This window comes from Mauremys reevesii, linkage group 2, assembly GCF_016161935.1.
Source record: "Mauremys reevesii isolate NIE-2019 linkage group 2, ASM1616193v1, whole genome shotgun sequence".
Classification (NCBI taxonomy): domain Eukaryota; kingdom Metazoa; phylum Chordata; order Testudines; family Geoemydidae; genus Mauremys; species Mauremys reevesii.
This window is the reverse complement of record NC_052624.1, coordinates 266,193,932-266,221,756: the sequence shown is the minus strand read 5'-3', so window position 1 is coordinate 266,221,756 and position 27,825 is coordinate 266,193,932. Positions and strand designations below refer to the sequence as shown.

Sequence of the window (27,825 nt, the reverse complement as noted above, 5' to 3'; positions counted from 1 at the left end):
GTGCTCCACTGCGAAAATGTAGAATGTCTGGGAGTCTGAAAAAGTCAAAAATATGATTCTTTGTAACTTACCTCCACTCTGTATTTGCTTAAAACAGGCCGGATGTTGGCTGGAACTGGGTAGATCTGGCTTACGTCAGGTGGATCCATTGGTGGAAGGCTCTCTGGACCAGAATCTGGAATCTGTAAAATGAAATAATCATAACTTTTTGTTACTGCTCTGTGAAATATAGTCTCAGGTCCCCCTGTAAGTTGTCCATCACATACAGCACTTTACAGCAACTAGGGCCGTCATGCAGACAGAATACATCCTCGGCATTGTGAAAAAGACATGCCTTGGAATGCTCTCTGCTTTGCCATGAGGCCAAAGCTCTTCAAGGGAACAGGTCATTTTAAATTCAATAGACTGAATCATGGAATCATAGGACTGGAAGAGACCTCAAGAGGTCATCTAATGCAGTCCCTTGCACTCATGGCAGGACTAAGTATTATCTAGACCATCCCTGAGAGGTGTTTGTCTAACTTGCTCTTAAAAATCTCCAATGATGGAGATTCTACAACCTCCCTAGGCAATTTATTCCAGTGCTTAACCACCCTGACAGTTAGAAAGTTTTTCCTAATGTCCAGCCTAAACCTCCCTTGCTGCAATTTAAGCCCATTGCTTCTTGTCCTATCTTCAGTGACTAAGAAGAACAATTTTTCTCCCTCCTCCTTGTAACAACCTTTTACATACTTGAAAATTGTTATCACATCCCCTCTCAGTCTTCTCTTTTCCAGCCTAAACATAACCAATTTTTTCAATCTTCCCTCATAGGTCATGTTTTCTAGACCTTTAATCATTTTTGTTGCTCTTCTATCAAGTTTTTTCCAATCTGCTAATATATCTCAGAATGATGTATGCTTTTTTTGCAACATGTTACACTGTTGACTCATATTTAGCTTGTGGTTCACTATGACCCCTGCCCCCCCAATCCCTTTCCACAGTACTCCTTCCTAGGCAGTCATTTCCCATTCTGTATGTGTTTAACTGATTGTTCCTTCCTAAGTGAAGTACTTTGCATTTGTCCTTATTGAATTTCATCCTATTTACTTCAGACCATTTTTCCAGTTTGTCCAGATCATTTTGAATTTTAATCCTATCCTCCAAAGCACTTGCAACCCTCCCCCCAACACACACACACAGAGCTTGGTATCATCCACAAACTTTATAAGTGTACTCTCTATGCCATTATCTAAATCATTGATGAAGATATTGAACAGAACCAAAACCAGAACTGATCCTGTGGGACCCCACTCGTTATGCCCTTCCAGCATGACTGTGAACCACTGAGAACTACTCTCTGGGAATGGTTTTCCAACCAATTATGCACCCACCTTATGGTAGCTCCATCTAGGTTGTATTTCCCTAGCATAGGCACCTTTTCAAAATGTGGCTCTATTGACCTGATAGACCACAACAAGCTGTTGTGTAGATACAGGCACACTCTAAGGAAGTAATTATACCTAATAAAAATCCTAACTTACAGGCTCTCAAAAGACTTTAATAGCAAAACGGTAGCTATGATTCTCATTTAAAAATGCCACATGAATTAAGGATGGGTGAAAGGAATCACACATTAAGCAAGCAGTACAAATATTAGTGCTTTTGAGCCAGCCAATATTTTGAACTATCAATCAAAAAATATCTAGTAGACAACATTATTTGACCTATTTCTGAAGGTGAGTGGGACTCTGCTAGTTCTGCCTGGCTTTGTTTCAACAGGGCACAGCACAGTTTGGAAGACTTGTCAAACTAGAGAGATGTGTCATCTATGTTTGCGAATACTCAGCTCCTGTCCCAAATTTCAAGACTGGGCCCTCTCTCTGTACAGCAAAATCCTGCATGCAAATAGCCCTTAGCACTGTGCGCTGTGTGCATGAGTGTATGGGCCTCTGAATTCAGTCTAGGAATGGGGAAGAGGCTGATTGCATCATAGTCTTATTTGGGGACTGGGAAAGGGAGGGTCATAATATTCACGTTATTCTGACTTTTGAATATCAACTGAATATCAGCTTAATCTCCCGCATCAGTCATGCTCAGACTCTCCCATTTTCTTGCTGCCTTCCAAGGGGAAGCTCCCTGGCCTTTTATTCCCTCCATAATGTTCAGGAGCCAGCTGGTGCCCTTCCCCACAATCTCTCTACAGTAGATCAATGTTCGATATACCTTTTCTTCCTCTACCACTCCAGGCTGAGCCAAAGGGGCACTGACCTCTTCTACCAGAAACTCAATTTCTAACGCTGACAAAACTATGAATTTCTGTTTCACAGATTACCTCCTTTTGCTCAAGAAATTGTGTTTGGCTTCATTATGAAACATAATACATAAAGAGGTGGCTATCGGACAGGATTAGAGAGGAAGGATCTGAAATGTCTTCTGGTTAACTACAGGCAAATTAAATTAGATCAGATAGATGCGCCCTGGTGTGATAATGACCACACACAACTGAAAGGGTAAGGATTCTGGGAAATAGTAATAGTGATATAGTGTCTAGAGTGCTTTATAATTATTGCCACTTAAATGTTAAGGCAATGAGAGAGTCACCAGGGGACCCGTAAAGTTCACATCTTTTGTTTCTTTTAAATAGGAGCCATCTGTCTTCTATGTCCTGATATGTGCTGCTGTGTGGAAAGTTCATTTACTATAAGAAAGAGGAGATATTTCCCTTACTACCTTGTGGGTGCAGAAAACAGAAAGGTGTAAACATCTCAGAGTGACAGCATTACACAGTACAGTGATAATAATAATAAACCAAAACAGTAGCTCATATTTATATACAGAAATGCCTCTCATCCAAAGCAATCCCAAAGCACTTTATAAACTGAAAAGCGGGCTCCTATCCCCTGTCCTTCCCTAACATGGTGAAACACAGCAGCTGTTTAATCACAAACACTGGGCTGAATCTTCTCTATTCCATCATGAAACTCTATCAACTTCCGAGGAATTGCACTGGTATAACTAAGAGGAGATTTTGGTCCAGTGCCAGTGTGACACAGTTTAGGATAGGAAGTGATGAATTACACCATATTGAGCTGAAATTGCATGGGGGAATTTTAGGGGTCAGGAGAAATGTAATTACTAGAGGGTTAAAAATCTTTTCAGCAGAAGAGGAAACTATTCAAAAACTGATTCTTTTCACCTTCTTACAAACCTTTTGTAAAAATTTTCTTAAAAAGCTGGCCAGATTTTTCTTTTAAAAGGAGCTTTTTCCCTAGTGAAAATAAGCCCATTTTCAACCTGTGGTGGGTCCATCCAGAGTTAAAAGGTGGCTGTGAGACTCTAAAGCCAAAATTCAAAAGTTAACATTGGAATTTTCACATGTTTTTGATGTGCACATAGTCACTGAATCAAAACAAAATGTGATGAGTGAAATAAACTCAAATGGTGTAAATTTTAGTGTGACATTTCAGGGAGAACATTTCCAGACAATTCTAGTAATTACACAGATGGGAACCATTCCAAGATGTCCTGACCAGCATTCCTAGCTCTCAAGAAGGGTGCTCTGTGATCTTTAATGACTGCAAATGATCAAGACTAGGAAGTGAGATGATATCTATTGTTGAAACAACTTCTATTGGAGAGAGAAACAAGCTTTCCAGCCACACAGTGCTCTTCTTCAGGTCTGGGAGAGGTAAATCACAGCTACATGCAAGATGGAACAGATTGTCGAGCATAAGTAGTTAGCACATATTGTAAGGGAACATTCCAGGTAGAGTGGCCCATTACCACCTCTGCAGTCATAAGACACAAAGAGGGGGTCAGCGGGTTACAGATTGTTGTAATAAACCATAAATCCAGTGTCTCTGTTCAGTCCAAGATTATTGGTGTCTAGAAGAGTCATGAATTTAAGCTCCCAGGACGGTCTTTTGAATGTGTTATGCATGTTTCTTTTGAGGGTGAGGAGTCATAGGTTATATACAGAATGATCACTTTGTGAAAAGTGTTCACCCACAGGTGGTAGGATGCTTTTGTCTTTTTTCATTTTCCTGTTGAGTTCACTCCAGAGCATAACAATTGTCTGGTTTCATCCACATAACTGTTACTGGGGCATTCAGTGCCCTGGATGAGGTACACCACATGTTGTGATAGGCGAGTGTAGGATCCATGGATCTTGAAAGGTGTCTTGTGGGGTGGGGGAGATCATTGTAGCAGTGGAGATATGTGCACTGCATACCTATTAAGACTAGCAAGTATCCACTATTAGTCATTGTTTCTCTAATCTCCTATTTCTCTAAGGGCTTGGCTACACTTACAAATTTGCAGCACTGCAGCAGGGTGTGAAAACACACCCTCTGCAGCGCTGCAAATTGCGGCGCTACAAAGCGCCAGTGTAGTCAAAGCCCCAGCGCTGGGAGCCGCGCTCCCAGCACTGTCCGTTATTCCCCACAGGGAGGTGGAGTACTGACAGCGCTGGGAGAGTTTTCTCCCAGCGCTGGCGCTTTGACTACACTTAGGGCTTCAAAGCGCTGCCGTGGCAGCGCTTTGAAATGCAAGTGTAGCCACAGCCTAAGTGGCTCAACTGCTCTGTTATATTGAAATCAACTTTAACCCTTTTGCAGTGACCTAGAACTACCGCAGTAATTTCAAAAAGGGAGCTTCTCTCATACATATTGTTTTTCCAATTATAAAATAGCCTGAATTGAAACAAACACCAGTTTGTAGATCGGAACTATCTAATGTGGTACGTGGCTGAAAGGGTTATTGTCTCAGAAGTACAGAGCGAATTAGTGATTGTAAAGTTTCTTCTTACTGAGCATCATCAGGAATCCTTTGATACTAGAAATAAACTGCCAGCACATCAGGCCTCTGAGAATGCTTTAGAGCCTCTCATATGTTTTCACACATTTTTTTTGAATGGTTCTTTAAAGCACATGCTCTTGAGCATTATCTGTGGTGAAAACAAGCATTCTTTACAATGTAATCACCAAGACAAACAATGGAGGGTCTGAGAATGCTGAATGCCAGCGCTGGGTCATTTTTATATTTATTTTCAGCTCTTCATTCAGGCCTTAGATATTTTTAGATCACTCTGGTATGCTGTGCTGTTTCCCGTGGCCCAGATAAAAGTGAAATAAAACAGAATGTTTGCTCTGTTCACTAGAAACATGGACTAGATTAAAAATTGAGAAAAATATCGATTATGGTGCAAGATTCTGTCCTTAATTACACCCCACTAAGTTGGTGTTTCCCCTCCTGGGTGTTATTTAGGTTTAATTGGGGAAACAATTAGCCCCACATGCTTTCAATTGCAATTTTATTCTGGCAGGTGATTATTAAAATGCCATCATGGGGGTCTGTGTGTTTTACATGTTATGTCTCACTGATTTCAGAACAAAATTTGTTCAGTTTACAAGTAAGAAGAAGTTTCTTCTACCTGTCAGCTCTGAAAATTCTTCTTAGTATCTGAAAGTCAAGCTGTCTTGTATCTTGTTTGTGCATTTGCAAAGCCATGCCCAGATATGAGAATTCAGCCCTGCAACTGGAAACTGGTTAACAATTCGGTTTATGTGCTACAGCCAGAACAGAACCCAGTTAACTCTCCCTTATACACATTATCAGAGGGGTAGCCGTGTTAGTTTGGATCTGTAAAAGCAGCAAAGAGTCCTGTGGCATCCGACGAAGTGGGTATTCACCCACGAAAGCTCATGCTCCAAAACGTCTGTTAGTCTATAGGGTGCCACAGGACTCTTTGCTCCTTACACACATTGCCTCCATACTGGTAATAAGAGTAAGTAGTAGTAACTTATTAGTGTTGTTAAAGATATAGAACTCTGAACTATCTGTTTCCAAATACCGGTTTCTGTAAAATCGGAATAATCCCGTAGTGTAGATATACGCAGACTTAGGGAGCAGTAAGAAGATGCCATTTTTACACAGTCATTTCCCAGAACAAAGCCACACTTTACCTTGCAGTCAATAGGCTTGGAGCAGGGTAAAACCAGTGGAAACGCGAGGCAAGCCAGGCTAGGGGATTCAGAGGGCCAGCAGCAGTGGAAGTAGGGGCAGTGTTTATTGCTCCAACTGCAGAATGAGCAGGAATGACAACTGCATCATGTTCTAGGCATATGAGATGTAAAGGAGAGTCTGCTCTCCAAGTCTGCTCTTTCCTGAGTGCAACTCCCACTAAATTTAACAAGGGATGCACTTGTATAAGTGAGGGCAAGACTGGGACCACGGTGTCTCTTTGTACCCTAAATGCTTCTATGAGCCCCAAAGATAAACGTTAATATTCAAATGATTCTAGCTCACCTGCAGCAGCTCGAATGCAGCAAGAAGGTCTCCTCCAGACAGATTTCCACAATGCACTGGGTGATAAGACAGTTTAGGTGGCTCGTATTTCTGATCGGCGAGTCTTACCACAGGGGCAGCTACTGTTGAGCCAATATAGTCTGATTTACCCTAGATAAATAAGGATACATACTTCAGGTTATTTTGTAAGTAGTCTAAACATAGCAGCAGCCTTAGGTTGCCCGCCCTCGATCCAAATGTGGGAAATGGGCTTTTAATATATATATGACAAAACTACCCAGTGAGATTCACAGCAAAATACAATGGATGGCAACTACTGAAATGAAGGAAGGTGAATTTCTTAAAACTCATCTGAAGTTTACCAATGCCTTGGTTTCACATTTCAGCAATTCTGAAGGCAGTATCCTAATAAGCAATGACATGGTGCTAGATTTCTATGGGCTGGAGGTAAATTTGGGTCTCTGGATATACATAAATACAATAATTACAACTGTGTACAAGTAAAAGGATGTTTCTATTGCAAACCCCTTTTTGGATCTGAGGGTCAAGCTGGAACGACAAGACAATGAGGTTACAAAGACGTAACTGAGGACTGGTTCTCAGACTACGTCCCATTACAATATTAATCTCCATTTTAAAGGGCCAGAAACTGATTTACATGGCCAGGGAAGCTACTTTTAAACGTCTGTTAAATGACATAGCTTTGATTTTTACATAGATAATACATTATATCGCAACAATTCAGATTTTTTAATAAGAGGCATTTCATCTTTACCACTGCATCGTCATCAAACAGCTCTATGACAATCACTGGTGGGAATTCAGCAATTTCCTTCCCTTCACCATGGAGCACAATGTTATTGAACAGCAGCATCTGATTCCACGTAGGGGATAACGTCTGAGAAATGATCTAGTGAAAAACAAACAGCATTTTAAGAAGGCTGTTAAAAGACTGACTGGTGTGCTCCAGCAGAAAGTGGCTGCACCATGATAAAATCTTTTCAAGCGGCCTAAACTAAACTATTAGAGAGTGAAATACAGAATCAGCACAAGGCCTATTTTAAATGTCACTCACCTCTGCAGAGGTCCTGCATCAGAACCCATGCACCATGCAAGCCTCATTTAGTGCCCAGTCCAGCAAAGCACATAATACGCATATGTGACTATGGTCCCATTGACTTCAACGAGGTTACTCAGGTACCTAAAATTATGTATGTGCTTAAATAGTTTGCTAGACTGGGGCCTTAAAACCCTAACATGGGCCTTCATAAGTGCATTGAAAGTCTTTCCCAAGCAGATGAATACCGCCCATGTGCATTCTGAGCTGTAAAAGCTCCCCACTCTTTCCCTCCTTGCCTTACCAGCTCTTCCTGCACAAATAACCAGAAATAAGACTTTATATCTTGCAGTCCTTGTGCATGCAAACCTCATACTGCAGTCTGTGGGAAGGCTGCCCGTTTGGAGACTGCAGGATCAGGCCCTGTATAGTTAAAGAAGGACTTTGCACAAAATGTATTCCACTTGTTCATTCTGTGAGGTAAACATTTTCCAAGTCATTTTTCTTCAAATACTGATGCCAGTAATAACTTGCAATGTTCTTATTGGATAAGGTAATTTATTGATAAATTCATAACAAATCCGTATTTTTTTTTAATTTTTCCTTTCAATTTGCTGCTGCACTTCAGACATGCTGGGCTGCTCCAGGCACTTCCTCAAAGACAACAGTTTAGTTGCTTTGGCAGGAAAAGTATCTACCAATGTTAAATGTTAAAGAAAAAAATATCCACTGCAAAATCTGACTCTCGTCCTCTGCTGCTGTTCTGTTAAATGGAAATGTCTCCTTTCACTGTGGTTTATTGGAGCTCGGCGGACACCATTCTAAAACAATTCAAATGACTGCCTGTTGCAGTATTTTATTCAGACACTATGTTACTTCACACTTTTGTGTGTACAATGTGCTGTCATATGTGGGTCTGATTCTGCCCTCAGGTAGGCTACTTATACCAGGATCAACTCCACTGACATCCAGAGAACTACAATGGGGGTAAACCAAGATTAACTCAATTGGTCATAACCATGGGGGTAAAACAGGCATAAGTGAGAGCAGAATCAGGCCCTCTGACTCTAGAGAGCTACCTGGATAGAGAAACCTTCCCCTAGACCCCAGAATCTGCTGCTATAGAAACTTCCTTCAGAGAGCCAGAAGGGGTTAAACATTATTTTTCTTAAAGCGTTATTACACTGTGAAAAGTGACTATAAAAATAGTTTGATTTGGGTTCCACATTTATTGATTCTCGATGATTTCTGTGTCAAATGTGCTCTGTTTACAAGTGAAATAGTGGGTTATTGAACTTCCACCCTTGCAAACTTAAGGTGGGCTCTGAGAGTCAAGCTGGGTTCTTCCCATCAAGCTAGGTGAGTGAAAGTGAAATCCAACTCTCCCACCCAAGCCTGGGCCAGGTTGCAGGGTTAGGGTGACCAGGCATCCCGATAAAATTGGGACCATCCCGATATTTAGGCGTTTGTCTCGCAAAGATTGGTCGGGATGCAATTTTTCCCGATATTTTGCGGTACTTTTTGGGGGTTGTTTTTTTTTTGCTCCACCAGCAACCCCGCCCCCACATGTGTCCCAATATTTTCTTCCTCTCATCTGGTCACCCTATGCAGGGTTGCCATGCAGAACCCTCCCACCTTCCCCATGGGTAATAAATCAGCTGTCCCTTGTACTGGTTGCACAGCATACTGAAACCCCAGGATCTGGGTAGAAGCCCCTCTCTTGTCCCCAGGGAACTCCTGGCTCATTCCAAAATGCCTTTCATGCCAATCTCTGTGGGGCTGGTCTGGAGGTCTCCAGTTCAAAGGCATCCCTAACGAGGCCTCTCAATGAGCAACTATTTCTCAGGACTTAAGTAGTGCAGAGAGCCTCTGCACCAGGTGTGCATTTTACCTGGTAATGCCTCTCTGAAACCATCCTTGTGCTTTACTATACTCCATTCCAAAGGGCCAAACTGACTCTCATGGCCACAGCAGCGCTTTGAGATTTTTTTAAAAGTGACTCAGCCTTGATCTTTACACACACAAAAATAGTGGAGGGGATGCAGGATGCAGTATCTGTCCCCTTGCCAGTGGAAATGGCCTAATCTTAAAGTCTAAATTGGGGTAATTTCAGAGAGATACAACCCAGCCAGCACTTGCTGTTTCGATCCAATAATCTCAGAGAATCTAACATCCAAAGGAGTCAAAACAGATTGGCACTAGTCTAACTGGAGTCTAAGGCAGCCTGCAGACCAATTACACTTGGAGAGAAGATACAAGGCTGCATCTGGTGACTCACTCTACATATGCTATGCCATCAAAGCAGCTGTCCCTGATCGTATGTTTGTTAATTTAATCACACCAAGAGCTAGAATGGCAGTGGTGTTTCTCTTTAATGACAGGCACATCCTCAAAACAGATAGCTGTGCTAAGACTTCTGGTTTCAACCACACTTGGTATTCACATGGCTGGATATTAGTGCTATGATATAATATACACTATGACTAGCACTAAGAGATACCGCAAATAAGTAACCACTTGTCTTAATAATACACTAGTCCTTTACATTTCTGGAGCTCCTTCCATCTAAGGATCTCAAAGTGCTTTACAAACCAATGAATTAAGGTAATAAAGGGAGATATACCAATCTTCTAGAACTGGAAGGGACCTTGAAAGGTCATCAAGTCCAGCCCCCTGCCTTCACTAGCAGGATCAATTTTTGCCCTGGATCCCTAAGTGGCCCCCTCAAGGATTGAACTCATAACCCTGGGTTTAGCAGGCCAGTGCTCAAACCACTGAGCTATCCCTCCCCCATCACAACACCTCAGTATGGTAGTTAAGTAGTTTTTCATTAAGCATTATCCTCATTTTACAGAAAGGGAAACTGAAACATCTAATATTGGCCACTGAGAGTGAAAGAAGACTGCACTAGATGGACCACTGATCTGATCTGGTAAGGTAACTCCTGATTTCCTTTGAAGAATCAAAATGTTTTCCCATTTTCACCACTTTAATGAGACATCTCAGTTCCTTATTTACCCAAGGAGAAGGAAGACTTTGCAACTTACCTTGGTGGTCTGGCAGTGCGAAACAAACGTTACTTTGGCAAAGGGATCAGAAAGTCCAGAGCTGTCTGCTGCAATCAGCCCCCTGGCCTGATACATGTGGGCTCTTAACTGGAAAAAGTGCTGAGCTGTGACAATGAATACAATGTTATCAGTTTGGGGGAAATAATGCCATGAATACATGGGAATACCAAAAGGACCACCCACAAATTCCCAAACCTTGAGCCTCACAACACTCCAATGAGATAGGAAAGTGCGATCACCATTTTGAAGATGGAGTATCTGAGAGGCAGAAAGATTAAATTCACACAAAGTTAGTGTCAGAGCCAGGGTTGTAACCCAGCTGTGCTAATTTCCAGTCTTTTCTCTCATCACTTGACCATACTGTCTTCCTATGTATATTTATCATCTAGTATGAATTCAAGCATGTATGCTTTTATCAAAAGATCTAGTGGAAGGCTCCTCATTTGGGACATTTAAAACTAAGGGGCACAAACAGTGGAACATGTGCTAAGGGCAACAATCTTGCACTGAGAGGGATATGGAGAGAAGGGCATAATGTAGTGGGTCTTTTCCATCTCTAATGTCTATGATTCCATGTCCCTCAATGGAAGTTCTAAGCATTCAGCAGCTGCTAAGGTGGTGCCATAGTCAGTGGCTATGATCAAACGATGTGCTAAAATGGTAATTTAAGCATTTTTGGGGGAAAATGCAATTACATCAAGTAGATGTTTTGTTGCCCTCCTAATTTAGAGCACTGTATGTTTAACGTTCCACACTACTGCTAAGTATCCTTGCTACTGTACTGCAGAAGTATTGTCTTACTTTTGTACACCAGATTGGCAGGTGAAGGAGCAGCATGATGCCCTGTTCCAGCTGTGGAGGGCACTTCAGTCTCATGTCCTATAGGTAAGTTCTCCATAATGTTATGGGAATACTTGATGGAACCAAGCCACAGATAGGTGTCTACTTTTGCATGTACATTCCAACCCGGCAGGCGTTTTCCTGGTAACTGAAGAAACATATGTCACCAACAAATACAAAGTAAGAGAGATCACTGAATGTTATTTATAGTTTGGGCAAGCTGCCCTGCTGAAGAGAGGAGCATCCATTCAGTTGATATGCTGATAAATGATATGCCTACTTAATCATAGAAATGTAGGACTGGAAGGGACCTTGATAGGTACTGAGGCAAGACTAGTATTATCTAGACCATCTGTGGTGGGGTGTTGGCCCCACACTGGCAGAAGAGGGGTTAAAGCAACCCAGGGAGGCTGTGTAGGAGGCAGCCAATTAGGAAAGGGTTTGTAGAGACAGCCAATCAGGAGAAGGTTTGGAAAGACAGCCAATTAGGGCCAGTTTGGGCCTCATAAGAAGGGTTGCTGAACAGAGCAGTGTCAGTCACTCCCTGGAGTTTGAGGAGTGAGGACTGTCTGCCCTGAAGGAGGGAGAAGAGACAGCACCATGGTCTGAGCAGTGCTGGGCGGGGTCAGGGGAGCATGAGAGATCTCCCGGCTGACCGCTGCCAAACTGAGGCCATGATACAAGGGTGGAGAAGGTGCTAGGGCCATGGGGAAGTGGCCCAAGGAAATAGATGGCGGGGGTTGGAGGTGATGCTGTGTGTGACTGCCAGTCCCTGTCCCCCCCTTTGGCCCCAGTTGCCACTGCTGCAGGTGGCTAGACGTTGGACTGCAGCCTACCACTGAGGAAAGTGGCTGGACAGAGGACTGCTGGCCTCCCGGAAGGTGGGGAGAGACGTGAATGGGGCATAGGCGAAGGGCTGTGTCTAGAGGAGGACAGTGCGGTCCTAAGAGTGACACTGGTCCTGATAGCAGAAGTGATGGTGGTGAGACGCCACTAGATGAAAGCACTCTGGCGAACCAGAGCTAATTCTCAGGACAGCCAGCAGGAGGTGTTGCAGTGGTGAGTTGAACCCCATTACACAATCCCTGGCAGGTGTTTGCTTAACTTGTCATTAAAACCTCCAATGATAGAGATTCCACAACCTCCCTAGGTAATTTGTTCCAGTGCTTAACTATCTGTACCACTATGAAGTTTTTCCTAATGTCTAACGTAAATCTCCCTTACTGCAATTTAAGCCCATTATTTCTTGTCCTGTCTTCAGTGGATAAGGAGAACAATATATGACCCTCCTCTTTATAACAACCTTTTATGAACTTGAAGACTGTTATCATGTCCCCCCCCCAGTCTTCTCTTTTCCAGACTTAACAAACCCCAATTGTTTCAGTCTTTACTCATAGGTCATGTTTTCTAGACTTTTAATAATTTTTGCTGCTCTTCTCTGGACTTTCTCCAATTTGTCCCCATCTTTCCCAAAGTGTGCCCATAACCAGACACAGCACTCCATCTGAGGCTTTATCAGTGCTTAGTAGAGTGGAAGAATTACATCTCCTGTCTTGTTTACCACACTTCTACTGATAAATCCCAGAACAATGTTTGGTTTTTTCAACAGAATTACATCGTTGACTCATATTTAGTTTGTGATGCACTATAATCCCCAGATACTTTTCTGCAGTACTTCTTCCTAGCCAGTCATTTCCCATTCTGTATTTGTGTAATTGATTATTCCTTCCTAAGTTTAATACTTTTGCATTTGTCCTTATTGAATTTCATCCTGTTTATTTCAGACCATTTCTCCAATTTGTCAAGATCGCTTTGAATTGTAATCCTGTCTTCCAAAGTACTTGCAATCCCTCTCATCTTGGTATTGTCACAAACTTTATAAATGTACTCTCTGTGCCTTTATCCAAATCATTTATGAAGATATTGAACATAACCAGACTCCAGACAGATCTCTGGGGAACCCCACTCGATATGGCGGATTGTGAACCATTGATGACTACTCTTTGAGTATGTTTTCCAACCAGTGCACCCACTTTATAGTAGGTTCATCTAGGCTATATCTCCCTAGTTTGTTTATGAGAAGGTCATGTGAGACAGTATCAAAAGCTTTAATAAAGTCGAGATATATCACATCTACTGCTTCCCCACATTTAAAAAAGCTTGTTACCTTGTCAAAGAAGGATATTATGTTGGTTTGACATGATCTGTTCTTGACAAATCCATGTTGACTGTTACTTATCGCCTTATTATCTTCTAGGTGCTTACAAATTGTTTATTTGCTCCATTATATTTCCGGGTTCTGAAGTTAAGCTGCCTGGTCTATAAATCCCTGGGCTGTTCTTATGCTCCTTTTAATAGATAGGTGGTATATTTGTCCTTTTTTCAGTTCTCTGGGATCTTTCCCGTCGTCCATGATTTCTCAAAGATAATGGCTGATGACTCAGATCTCTTCAGCCACTTCCTTAAGTATTCTAGAATGTATTTTGTCAGGCCCTGCTGATCTGAAGTCATAATGGGGATGATGGCCATGTGACCTATTTGGTACAATGTATTTCAAGATTCTAAGCAAGGAATAGCTAACAAACCTAGTTGTAAAAGTTTGTTTTCAGTGGGATAGTGCACAAGCCTTTTCATGCTAAATAATAGCTATACATTTGCCTCTGGTGTTTGCTATGTTAAATTTCCCAGTCTATGGCTGTTTTCCTATTGTATTATGGCAGCTCCTAAATAAGTCAATATTACTTTGTAGGGCAAGTCAGAAAACTTTTGACAAAACTTTTTCCAACATAAAATGTTACATTTTTTGACAATACTTTCTACAATATTTTTCTCTTTTTCTATCAAGCTGTTTAATTCAGCTTTTTTACACGGCTTAGTCCTAAAGCAATTCATGACATAAAAGTGACTAGACAGTCACTACATTGCAATGTTTTCCTGACAGACCCTAACAACTGATGATTATTTAACTGGTGCCTTTTTGTTTCACCTAGTGTAATAGTGTGTCAGGTATGCAACAACTGTTGTATTTTAAACAGAGGGGAAACATCCCACCTTCTGGGTTATCCATAGTGTTTCCTACTTGTAACTTTCTTTCAAGTGAAAACAGAACTACTTGTACTGTGCCTCTGAGGTTTAATCTGATCTGATAAATAGAATTGCTGCACCAGAGTATCTTAATGACAGTTTCATTTTGTGTTTGAAATGACTGCTTCGAAAATGAGTTTTACTTAATTCAAATAAAATAGAACATTTTGCTAGACCTGGAGGAGATTTCTCATAAGCAAGTTCTAAAAAATTCAAGAAGCCTCTTTAAAAAGAACTGTAAGTAGAAATGAACTGAAATGTTATTGCATGCAGTAAGTAGGATGCACAATAAATTACTCTTGATGATTAGCAGAAGGCTGGATACCTCTATCTGCTGACTAGTTTTATTTGCATGGTTCCAACAATCATCTTAGGTGATGAGTTTCTATAAATTTAATAAGCAATGTTACCATTGCTCATTATTCCAGAATGTCCAGGCTTTTCCTTCAAGATGTTGCCGATGGACAGTGACTGCATTCCATTGTTGCTACTATTACTGTGCATGTTACCTCGGTTTGTATAACACTGCTAAAACTGTCTTGTCGGACAAATATATTACTCAATATTTTAGATATCTAACATCTTTCCTGTATGGATCTCATACATGGACTCTTTATGGATGGCACATTTAACAGCTTGAGCAATTTCACAAGCATTCCCTCCGCTCAATAATGAGTAAGGCTGCGAATCATTCACGGACTTTCCGTGACCTCTGTGAATTTTGCAGACTGGTGCAGCTGACCCCAGGACCACCCCAGCATCTGGGAAGCCCCCAGGCCAGCCATACCAGCCGCTGCTCTAGGCAGCTGGTTCCCAGCACTGCCCTCGAGCAGTGGGCCGGGACCAGAAGTGCAGGCGGCGGGGCCCCGGGCCATCCCTCACCTGGACCAGCAGAGGTGGCGCCAGGGCCCCAGGCTGCCCCCTGCCCGCAACAGCGGTGGCAGGGACCCGGGCTGCCCCCTACCCAGACCAGTGGCGGGGCTGCCCCACAAGCAGCAGCAGCGAGGCCCCAGGCCGCCCCCGCCTCCAGTGATAGGGGGACACAGGCCACCCCCTGCTGCAGCAGGGCCCTGGGCTGCCCCACACAGAAGATGTATCGCCCAGTGCTGCCCCCACCTCCAGCAGCAGTCGTCAGGAGCGCCCCCCCCCCAGCAGGTAAAATTTAGTCACAGGTATTTTTAGTAAACGTCATGGAGCGGTCACGGGGGCATGACTTTTTTTTATTGCCCGTGACCTGTCCATGATGCTTACTAAAAATACACGTGACTAATATGTAGCCTTAATAATGAGCATTCACTGGCAGGAGAGAGGGACCAATCTTTAGATCCTTGAAAGGGCAAACACAACAAAGCATTGAGGAAATGCTATTGAGAACACAACTCAGGTGGACCGGACATATCAGAATGGAAGATCTGTCTCCCAAAACAGATCTTGTGTGGGGAGCAAAAGAAGGAAGTGTTGTCCATATACGCCCTTAAAGATAACCTCAAGAGCAGTCTCCAGTGGGCTGCAATCCATCTCAAAGAACTTGAGCAAATGACTCAGGACAGGACACACTGGCAGTCTCTTGACAAGATCAGCATGTAACAGGCTTGTGCAGGATCTATGAAATCATCTCCAGACTGCACGTGAAAAGCACCACAGAGCTGCATCGTTGATCATCATAGATATGGGCTTCCTATGCCCTTCGTGTAGCCAACTCTGTGCATCAGGGTTCAGACTTCAGAGTCATATGTGTAGCCATAGCTGAGAATTGCTACAATATCGTCGTCATCAGCAATGGACTACCAACATGTATCTCACATGCACATTTTAAATTGGAGTTATAAACAGCCATGTTTATATTATGTCTGAATCTCTGCACTTCCTCATTGTCTGAGCATGGTGAATGTCAATCTGTTGGAGTTTTCCTTGGAGTTTTCAAATGCTGCTTAATAATGTATTGGTCAGAGAAGAAAGGTTTAGTGATGTTCTAACAATTTACATCTATTTGTGCGTGTATAGATAGATAGATATGCACAGTTTGGATTTATGGTACACTTTGCAGAAGCAGGAAGCCAGGGGATTAATTACTTAGACACCATGATGATGAGCATGGTATTAAAAGCAAAACAGACAGGTAGAGAATAGAGATAAAATAGATAGAAAAAGGGGTCACTAACCTGAAAAGGTAGAGAAACACTGATCTATATAATCTAACACAATTTTTCTATAAGAGTAAAAATGTATCCATGACAACAATGCTAAGCCAATAGAATTTATTTGTGTGTGTGTTTTGAGAATTTGACAGAGCATACTTAGCCTTGAAGGGTGAGGCTGTGAGGTGAAGTTGGGGAATGAGATTTCATTTGCTTTAGATTGCAATGAAGGTTTCAATACTTTTGTCCCCCGATTTGCCTTTTGTGATTCCTTAGGGGTCGTGACCCACTGGTTGAGAAATATGGATCTAAATCATATAGATAAACCCACAGATTCCTTGCAGATCGGATTTCAGATGTCTGGTATCTCAAATGAAATCATCTCCTGCATAATTTCACTCTGCATATATTTAAGGTAGACATGTGTGGGCTGAGTGAAACATGGATAAAAATGGTGTCCATGGAGTTATCTGCTCAAAACATCTTTGTAAATGATCAAAATGTCTCAGACTTACTTTCAGGAAATGGGTTTTAATTTTCGCACAGTCTTTGCCTCTCTGTTCATTCACTGGGGAATAGAACACATCTTTTGCTGGGATTCTTGCATATGCAACTCTTTTGTTGTTGCTGAGCATCCAGATGAACACATCAGGCACGGTATGCTGCGGCTATTAAAATGACATGGAACAGAACTTGTATGCTTTGAACACTAGAGCTACATTAACAAATGCTATTTTTATGAGAAACTATCATTAATTTTTGTTAAACATTAGTTAACAAGAGCTGACTCCTTTCAACAATTTGACAAGACAAAGCCAGCCTTTCCTGAGAAGAGACAGCTAAGCATCATAATCTAGAGAATCTATCAATTCACACTTAAAAATCCATATACCGGACTGTATGATACATATCTGCCCAAACCTCAGTTCCTGAGCACAGACAGAGTTTGTTCCTTTTAAGGTTTTAAGCTTTTAAGGAGCTTAAATTCTGTTCAAACTATCAAAGAGAGGGTTAGTAGGTGACTTGATCATGGGCTATAAGGGCCTACACAGGGGAAAAGTATCACATACTAAAGGATCTTTAATGTAGCAGATAAAGGCATAACCAGCTGCAGTGGCTGGAAGTTGAAGCTACAGAAATTCAAACTAGAAATAAGTTGTAAAGTTTGAATAGAGAATCTTACGAGGTACATGGTGGATACACCATCACCTGAGGTCTTTAAATCAGACTGGCTGTAATTCTAACAGAGATGCTTTAGCTCAACCAGAAGTTATGGGACTTGATGCAAAAATCACTGGGTGAAAAATATATGGCCCGTGCTATGCAGGAAGTCAGACTGGACACTCATAATAGTTCCTTCTGATCTTAACATTTATGGGCTTGATACTCATTTACCCTACGACCTTAGGGAAAATGAGAATCAGGACCCACCATTCTACTTTCTATGAGGTCATGGTTGAATAAGCTCTCCCAGGCACATGGAACAGCAGTACAGACACTGTCTAGCTGAGACTACAACAGGGCTCATGCACTACCCTCTTTTGTGTGAGAGTGAGAGATTCACCATGGATCCTCCATGTAATCACTGATCCACCGGTCACAATCCCCCTCTTCCACAACCTCTCACGCTAGTGCAAGTGAAGCCTGCACACGCACAGCTGTGTGGCAGGCAGAGGGTGTAGAAACCCCTATGGGATACCCTATATACTACTCCTCCATCCTGCACCTTTCAGTTAGGTGCTTCTTTTGCCCTAGATTCATTGTTTACTTTCAGATGAAATCTCACCATGGAGGCCTAATATTCTTTATTTAGGCAAATGTATGTACAGTCTATCCAGTTTGCCAATGTCACAGTGCCCTGGCCACAACCCCATTTCCCAGGACATTCCCATGTCAAGGGCGGTATGTGAGGCAGAAGCGCCGACTTTCTGATTATCCTGGGGGTGCTTGACCCCTGCTCTGCCCCAGGCCATGCCCTCACTCCACCCCTTCCCTCAAGGCCCCACCCCACTTCTTCCTGCCCCCATTCCACCTCCGCCCTTCCTCTTCCCACCTTGTTCTGACCCTCCCCCAAAGTGCGTCCTGCCCCTCCCCACTGTGCCTCCTGCACAGTGCAAAACAGCTGATCACTGGCAGATGAGAGGAGCTGTGGAGGGGGAGGAGCTGATTGTTGGGGCAGGAGATGTGGGAGGGGGAGGGGAAGGAGCTGATTGGCAGGGCCGCCAATGGGTGCTGAGCACCCACTCCCCCCTCCCCTCCATGGATGCTCCAGCACCAGAGCACCCATGGAGTTGGTGCCTATGAGGGGATATAGAGTAGTGGGGATCACCAGCTAGTCAGTCTAGTCAGGATCTAACCCAGAGTTTTACTGATTATACTGCATTATATAGACTTGTGTCATCTTAGTTAAAGCATTAGATACTGTGACTAGGTAAAGTCCCATGTCACTGGTGAATTACCTCATCAACCAAGAATCGAATTTTTTCTACAAAGTTCTGTGTTTCGCGCATCAGTTCATCTACTGACATCTTTTTTTTCTGTTGCTGAACAATTCCATTGGCATCAGAGGACATTGCTTCCTGGAACAGGAGTAGACAATAGGTAAGTATTTCATATCCACTTCCCAGTCCATGAAAAACGTATTTCAAACTATCCAACTGCGCATGCAAGGGGAAATAGCTACTCAGGTTCACTCTGGAAAATGCTTTTTTTCCCCCCCCCCCCAAATTTCAAAGCAGAGGACAAATTAACTTTCAGGAAATGATTCCAGCTATACAAAATGTGCATTTTCTCCAACCTATGTGTGTGTTTACACAGTGAAGGTCCCCAGAAATTTGTGTTTACTGCTCCTAGCACAATAGGGCCCTGATCCTGATGGAGGGCTTTGAGCGATACTGTACTACAAACAATGGCATGAAAATAATACATACATATACTGTGCAACCACAAGGTATAGTAGAAAATGCAGGCCTATTAGGATATGTAAAGATCCCTCTGTATATTTACTGCATAATAATGATATTTTATGATGATACTAACATGATCCTGCTCCTGAAAGATGGTGTTAATTTTACTGGGAGTTGCTAGTACTTATCAACCGTCTGAATCAGTCCCCCTATGTGTATATATTAAAAATGGATCCCCTCATACTGAGAAAAGATGGTCCACTGGGTAGGTTGGTAACTGAGGCCTCAGAAGACTTAGGTTCAGTGCCCTGCTCTGCCACTGGCTTTTTTGTGTATTCTTGGGCAAGTCACTGAGTCTCTCTGTCTCAGCTTCTCAGTGGATCTGTGCCTCAGTTCCTCATCTGTAATATGCAGGGAAGAGTATTTCCCTACCTCACAGGGTTGTTGCAAAGAGACATACATAAAGATTGTGTGGCACTCAGATGCTACAGTAATGGGAGCCATACAGGATAGCTAGAACACAGATGTATATACATAAAATCTAGGGGGAGATAAAATATTTATGGATATTTAATTCTCTTTAAATATTCTGTGCCAGAGTCTCATTTACTGTAAGATCTTTTTATGCTATTCTGACTTAAAATGGATGCAGACGTGACAGAGCAGTGTAAACGAGGCTTAGTGTAAATGAAAATCAAAGTCAGCCTAGCCGTATTAACTTTGAAAAATCAAACAAGAATATTTTTAAATATACACACATTTGTCTATATCTATCTATAGCTATTGCTATATCGAGAGATACATGTAAAAACAGCAAAAATATGATGGGCCTGATTCTTCTATAACTTAGGCCCAGATCCAGCAAAGCTAAATCAGTGCCTTACAACTAGTGTAAATCAGGACTAACTCTACTGAACTGTCAGGAGTTAACACTACTGTAAAATCAGGGTAGGTATGAAGGAGAACAAAGCTTTCTGCTGTAATTGCTTATTTCATGTTCCATATTGAAAATAATATGTTCAAAATTACTTTAAAGTATCTTAAAACGTTTTGCTTAACACAGTAGCCTTTTAAAAAAAAAAAAGACCTTGGATGTAATTTTCACATGCATTATGAAACACTCTGGCTCCGAGAAACCAAATCCAAATTACTACACACACACTGCATATGTTTAAGATTAACTCATGTATATATTGTGCCAGTGCTTAAAGAGGGAGCCGTTCATACCAGTTCTTGCCTGCACATCATGAGTCTTTTTTTGTCCAAAGCAGTCTGGTTCATCCCTTGGGGCTTCTTTTCGGCATTAGCGATGAAGGTTCTGAGATCAGGGGATAGTAATACAGAAATATTTGTTATGAGTTACCTTATTAAGATGGCTGATAATATAGACTGCAAGTAAATTGTTATCTGGCACAGTGCATGAAGCAGAAGATGGTGATGCTGGAATTGTCAGTCTAATATAAATGTTGAAGGCACCACCCATACTAGAGAGAGTTAAGAAGTACATACAATCTGTACTGTAATGTTCAGACATAAATTAATTCACTCTTGCGGTTTGCCTGTATTTTGGGTCCAATCCTGTCCATCTTACTAAGGGCACAATGGGAGTTCTGCTTGTGCAAGATTTTTATGTGTCTGTCTTGCACCTTATTGCTTCTCAATTATGCTCATATAAATTTTTTATTTTGAGAGTCCAGAAAGCCTAAGATCGAATCCAGTAATTGACAGATGGAAAACAAGTCCTGGAAATTAAATAAAATTATATTGCGTAAAATAGGAGCCAGAGGTTGTAAAATTCTCTGCTTTGACCGCAGAATACAAAGTACAGCAAATTAAGCTCATTTTATTTTTCATGCATCTTGCCAATTTATGGGTCCATAGCCTGGAAATTGCTATCAATGTATAAAGTACACTTCATGCTCCTCTAGTAAATTGGGTTACCTGCATTGACTGATAAAGGCATATAGAATGTTGTTCATTTTCTCTTCTGATGCAGTCTTTGAAACCTTGATCAAATCTTTTACTTCCTCTAATCCTTCTTCCTAAGAACAAGGTGTGAAAAAAACAGTTGTATAAAGAAGAGCTGTCAGTGTAATAATTTGTACTCCACATATTCAGTGTCTAGCCAGTAAGAGGAAGACAGGTGATCTTGCAATTTGAAAAGTCTGAGCTTTGACATACCGCTAAGCTTGGAACATGCCTAGGAAGGTAACACAAGTGTGTGACTCTGTTTGGGCCTTTCTACAGCCTTTCTACGCCTAAAGTATTGATTTAGGGGCCATATTTTTTACCTAATTTGTAAATGTAAGTGAGTGGGAAGTATTCTCTAGTGGTTAGATTACAAGACTTGTGGTTTCCTGGATTCTATATATAGATCTGCCATTAGCTAGATCATTGTCTTAGGCTAGTCATTTAGGTCATAATAGTTAAATTTGGGTGCCTAAAATAACACACTTACATTCATATATAAGGCCCAATGCAATGCCCAGTGACATCAATGGGGATTGGTGTTCAATTAAGTGGCTTGATTTTCAGAGATGACCTCAGTGACAGCTGTAGGTGCTTAGACACTCTGAAAAGCGGCATATGCTGACTGCAATGAGCTATTCCATTCAGGAGACAGGCTGTGCCACTGCACAAGGGTTAAAGCAAAAAGCAAAGTAATCTGCTGTGTTTCTAAGACCTTCCACTCCCAATACAGCACATGGGTTTCTTCTCTCCTGCTGTGCCTGCACAATCTGTGAGCTACCTTGCTTCAGCTGCAGTGGAGGGAGCCAGCTACTCCATTCATTTACCTGCAAGTAGGGAGGAGGGAATCTGTCCTTTGCGGAGTCTCTGTGCAGGCCTGCTTATCAGTTATGCTGGTAGAGCTCCCTGAATGAAGGACTGTGAGAAGGGTCCCTTTCCCTAATGCACTGTTATTGGAGATATGCCACCCCAGTCAATTAGCCAACCCAGAAGAAATCCTTTGCCCTCTACACACTCAGTGTGATCTGGAACATCATTTAGAATGGCTGTACTGCAGTCTATATAGCAAAAGGATTGGGGGAGAGTCCGGGACTTATCCCTGGCAAGTGAGCAAGTTTAGGCTGCTGCATAATGCCAAGACTGGCTTTACGTAACTGCTTCCTCAGCGGGACAGGGTGAAGCTTCCTATGGCAGCCCAGGAACATGCTGGGGTCTCTACAGGCCAGGAGCTACATAGGCTTATTTGGACAGGATAGACACCAGAGTTGGCTGGAAAAGGAATTTTTTCCCATAGAAAATTTAGACAAAAACAACAAAATATAGCTTTTGTCAACGTTTTCAGTGGAAACAGAACACTTGAAATGCTTTTGGTCTTTGACTGAAATTTTTCAGTATTCTGAGGGGGCGGAAATTGAAAATTTCTGAGGAAAACGGACACTTTCCACAGAGGTTTTTATTTAGTCAAAAACCCAATTTTCCATCAAAAAAAAAGGTTTTGACAGATACTTTCCAACAAATTCTGACCATATGTAGCACCAGGCTTACCAACAGATCTGCCATTTTCTCTAGGACATTGGACAAGTAGAGTCGGAAGGTCTGATCTCCCCAGAAGCTCTTTATATAGACACAGGGCTTCTTCTCATCGTACGGCAAGTAGTGATAGTTCCTGTGAAAATACATTAAATGCTGTGAGCAGTCTGGAATCAAATGTAAATAACGGGCCAAATCTTTGGCTGCCAGGGTTATATGGGTGTACTTCACTCTGTTGTCAATGGACTGGCCACCCATTGATACACCATTTCATCTTTGAGTGTGAGTATAAGAGTAGCGTTTGTGTAAGTAGTAATTGCATGCCTGTTTGATTAACTAATCACTTTTCTTTTTAATAAAGTTGGGTTGTATCATTCAGAGTGTCTCCTAGTGGTTTGCTACTAAATGTAACTGTCCTAGAGACTTGCACCTGAAAACTAAACTGGGTTTTATTGCACCCTTATCTTTAGCAACATCCTATTAATTGGGAACGTTTCAACATAAGGTCACAAAAGGCCACACTGGCCCACACTATTGGGGAAAAGAAAAAATCCATCCATACACTCAGCCCCCAGGGAATTGTATGATGGGAACTCATTGAATTACGATTCCCAGAGCTTCTTGACCCTTTCTAGGATCGCTGGTATTGTTTTGTTTTTGTATTTGCAGAGGGGACGATTTGACCCTATTGTGATAGAGAACACTGTACTCTTAGAAGAATGAGACGTGACATCCTATCATTAATTTCGCTATGAGGAGTTGAACAGAGTCATTTTTTCATGGTTAGTTTGTCCTTGTTATACATTGTTATATTAAATATGAAAAATTCCTGGCAATTTACTGGTGCCTGTTTGCATGGGTGGGAGGAGTTGCATATGACTGGTTGGGAAAGCCATTTTCTATACTTTTGTTAATCTACTAGCAGTGTGAAATGCCAAACTGGATTTTTTGTTTCTGTTTTTACTGTTAATTTATGGGCGTTAGCACAATATTTATTTGACGTATGGAATGCCCCACTGTAGTACTGATTAATATTAGGAATATCCTTTCAGTGACAGTGATTACAATTACCAATGACATTCCTGCTGTCTGATGCCCCCAGCAGTTCAAGTGGCTACAGACACCATGAGAAGAGAAAAATAAAAAAACAATGTATATCTACACAAATTAGAGGGAAATGGATCCTTAATGAGAGAAAGCTTTAGAAATATCTGAGCAAGCTAAAAATGGAATTACAGCTTTGAAGAATGTTTCATTCTTTTACTGCAGCTATTTAAACCCAAATTCCTGTCAGGGGAAAAACTAAAAATTCTGCAGTCTGCTTTACAGGATAATAACCCAGCAGGAGCCCATTCTGTAGTACTATTATGAGAGAAGAGGGGCAACTATATTCTTAACAGACAATGATTTTCATCTCTGTAGTGCCAAAAAAAAAAAAAAGAAAAGGTAAAAGAAAAGTCTTACAAAGTCTTTCATTTCTCCTTAATTTCACTGACCATTATTTAATTTTATTGCATGATTTACTGTCAGGAAGGACCCAATCCAAACAGTTCTGAACTTTGTGCAGGTTCAGAAACCAAAACAGAGATCTAGATCCAAAATTCCCAGATGGCCCCTATGTCTATAACTCCTGCTGGCAGTGCCTTGAAGCCTACAGGAAGAGGTACTGTCAAGTTTTGGGCGTCCTGTATTATAGAACTTCCTCTGCTCGGCACTCAGTAATGTCAAGAATAGTTCTATCTACTACTGTGTTTTATTGATATCTTTGACATGAAATGAAATGAAATGTGTGAGTGTGAGAGAAAATCACCTCTGTACTTTAACAAGTCCATCTACAAACTTCTTTTTGTATTTTTTTGCTCCAACAACTCTCCATCGTCTGTTCTTCTGTTCTCCCTTCCCCCCTCCCCCCCGCCATCTGTGCTATTATTTGTTATTTAAATCTTATTTTCTAGATCTTGAAATGTTTTGGAAATCTGATTATCTGCAAAATAGGGACCAGATTCTGATACCCTTGTTCACTTGAATAATACCTGCTCTTCATGTAGTCTCACTGAATTCAGCGGAGCTACTTACAGAGTAAGGTACTAATCACTGTCATTAAGGGTATTAGACTCTGGCCCTAAATTTGTACTGAGCTGAATTGAAAAAACTACTTTCCCTTCTCTGACTCTACCATGTGGCACTGTAATATAGTCTTGTTAAAGGCACCAAAAGTTCTAAGGACAACCCACATTTGATCCAAGATCCTCAGCTGGTGTAACCCAAGGCAGATCCATTGACTTGAATAGGGCTTTCCTGATTTACACCGGCCAATTATGTTTTAGCACATTCTACAATAGGCTGTTCAGTGCTGTTAGCAATTGTTAAATAAAAAATCTACATCCTAGTGTTACAGGGCAAAAGCCAGAAAGCTACACATTAAGGTCATGAAGTTCAAACGTTCTACCGATTTCCTTCTGTGAGGAGTGGCTTCTCAGGGTGGGTGGTGGATATCATTGGTACTGGAACGTCACGTGATGCTTCACCCTCCCCTTCGTGCAGTAATGGGGCACTTTCTTCCACTTCTCCCTCATGTCCCTTCTTTTTACTACCAGCTTCTGGTGACACTCCATCAATAACATTTCCAAAGTTACCTAGAGATACAAAACAAGGTTATAAGGGCAGGGGATGGAATCAGGCCACGTAGGAGATAGGGTGATAAACCTGAGTGAACTGCTGTTCTTTGCTTTATTGTTAATGCACCTCAAAATTGTATTAGCCTGTTTTTAAAAAGTGATATAGGAACGTAGATATATTTATTTGTTCCAGTCCTTTAGAGCAGCTCCCATTTCCTTATTTCCTACTCTTGTGCAGGAACTGCCCCTAGTAGAGATACCTAAGCTAACTCCTGCTCCTTTTTTTCTAGCTGTCTTTACAGGAGCTTTTCTTTGCAGTGAAGAGCCTGGAAGCACCAAGTGACCTGCCAGGTCTCCACAGATCAGCTCTCTGGGGAATCTGTTTCCAGTAATCCCTAGTCTACAGTTTGAGAACCACTGGTTTAACCACTGTATGATGGTCCATATACAGCAAGAGCTGGATTGTCCTCTTGCAATGATTTTACACTGGGGAGCTTTACAATAGCGTGAAGCCTTATGTGCTCACAACAGACATCCGTGTTGTCCAAGAGACTGTTCGATAGAAACATTAGTCTCTGGCAAATTCAGGGATCGGAGGGAGCATGTCCTGATAATGAGTGCAGAGACTGGTGAATGTCTGGGATCCAGCTGGTATGGATTTAGTTAAAAGCTCCGCAAAGTTTGAGATATTTTTACAGATTTCATTACAAAGTTAGAGCCGGAGAATTCTTTTGTAGAATTTCTGGAGTGAAGCACAAAGCAGACAATTCCCATGTACAAAAAACCCCAAAATGATTCCAACTGAACCCCTCTGCCCCCACCTCTTACTTAGCTGACTATTCTGACAATGCTCTGTTGTCTGTTGGTTATGGCAGCAAGGGTTAGCCACATTATCTGTCCAGGCCCCACCCCAACAAGATGAATAAGGCTAATGTGGTTATTTCCATTAAATGGTAATACAGGACTGCTGTACAAGGTATAGCAATATGCTGCCTTTGAATGAGTGATGCTGCCCTCTAGTAGCTGGCCCACAGAGAGAATATGGAACTGACATTAGCTAATGAAATTCTAAAAGGTACCTGAATTTTTGGAGTGGACAGTAGAGAATTGTAGCCCCAGCTTCCAGCGTGTGTATGAAATTTCAATGGTGATTGTATCTGCTATTTGCAACACATGGATCCTAATTACAAAAGCTGTTTTCAGATGTGTTAAAGCCTGTTTTCATTCAAGCTAATTTAGCATTGTATGGGTTCAGAGGGGGCGTTATTAACAGCAGTGCTGTGGGGATCATGTTGCACTCATGATGCACAAATTTCATCTAACAGTACTATCATACCTATAGAAATGTACCAGAGAGGGCAGTTGTCAGTTGACATGAGGAGGGTATGTATCAAACTGGCTATTACAATTTTAATTAGAGATGGGCTTGAGGCTGAAATTGGGGTCTGAATCTCAGACGCTACAATGTTCTGACCTAGATTTTGGCTCAGCCTAATGGCTATTAGCCACATTTGGATCCCAATTCCAAACATGCACAAAGCTGGAGGGTGCCAGAACCAGTTTTCAGATCCAGACTTAATGCCTGTTTTAATTCCTAATGCGAACTGGTCTTTGGCCTTTATTGCACAAGTACACAAATGAGCTTGCTGTTAAGTTTGGTTTATTTTCCCACTGAATGTCAGCGTAAGTCAATATTACACATTGCTTTGTTTGCCTAAGCGGTCACTCCCTGCACTCACATTCTTCAGAAGGAACACATATCCAGACACGTGAGCGAACATAAGGAAAATACGGGACTGTCACTGTGCACAGAGACCTCCTTAGGGTCGGTAAACCAAGAAAGGATGGGCAGAGTCCTTCAGGTGAAATCAGTTTCAATCCAGGCTTTCACCTGGAACTGATCTTTCTGAGGTTTGGAAATGTTCAGCTAACATTTATAAAAAGATCTTTCATTTTCTCTTTATGCTGCACTTAGAGCAAATCCTGGCCCCGCCACTACAGCTGCAGAGGAGCCCTTGTGCAGCAGAACCAGTAGAGGGCAGGATTTAGCCAGGCTTCTTAGAGGGAGTTCTTAGATCTGCACTGATCTCCTCTACACAAGCATGCAGGAAGGGCCAGGGTGTCAGTAGGATCGGACCAGATCCCCTGCAGAGAGGATCCATTAGAGCCATGGGAGCTGCAGTAGCTGCTGCAAAGCGATCTGCAGCTTGGGGCGAATAGTCCTTGCGATTCATCACTCTCACAGAGATACCCAAGACACAGTCTACTATGCTAGATGGCGCTAGATGAGAAGATTTGGACCTATGGAATCCAACTGTGACTGGAAAA

The 27,825-nt window shown here is 41.9% G+C and overlaps 1 protein-coding gene and 1 long non-coding RNA gene across 2 annotated transcripts in view; one reads left to right on the top strand and one right to left on the bottom strand.

Annotated features, from left to right (window-relative positions):
* The window catches only part of FER1L6 (fer-1 like family member 6), a 109,084-nt gene that overhangs the window by 41,278 nt on the left and 39,981 nt on the right, over positions 1–27,825 (bottom strand). Inside the window, exons 13-23 of the mRNA XM_039527810.1 lie at positions 25,329–25,515; positions 22,895–23,015; positions 21,323–21,423; positions 20,609–20,699; positions 18,935–19,054; positions 16,991–17,143; positions 11,215–11,401; positions 10,393–10,517; positions 7,064–7,198; positions 6,289–6,438; positions 72–182 (exon numbers count right to left, since the gene is read on the bottom strand). Of these exons, the coding sequence (XP_039383744.1) occupies positions 72–182; positions 6,289–6,438; positions 7,064–7,198; positions 10,393–10,517; positions 11,215–11,401; positions 16,991–17,143; positions 18,935–19,054; positions 20,609–20,699; positions 21,323–21,423; positions 22,895–23,015; positions 25,329–25,515 (1,481 nt within the window). The remainder of the gene's footprint in view (positions 1–71; positions 183–6,288; positions 6,439–7,063; positions 7,199–10,392; positions 10,518–11,214; positions 11,402–16,990; positions 17,144–18,934; positions 19,055–20,608; positions 20,700–21,322; positions 21,424–22,894; positions 23,016–25,328; positions 25,516–27,825) is intronic.
* LOC120399504 lies at positions 11,809–24,586 on the top strand. Its single transcript, XR_005595199.1, has 3 exons — positions 11,809–12,312; positions 23,549–23,661; positions 24,410–24,586. It is a non-coding gene; the product is annotated as an uncharacterized LOC120399504 (long non-coding RNA).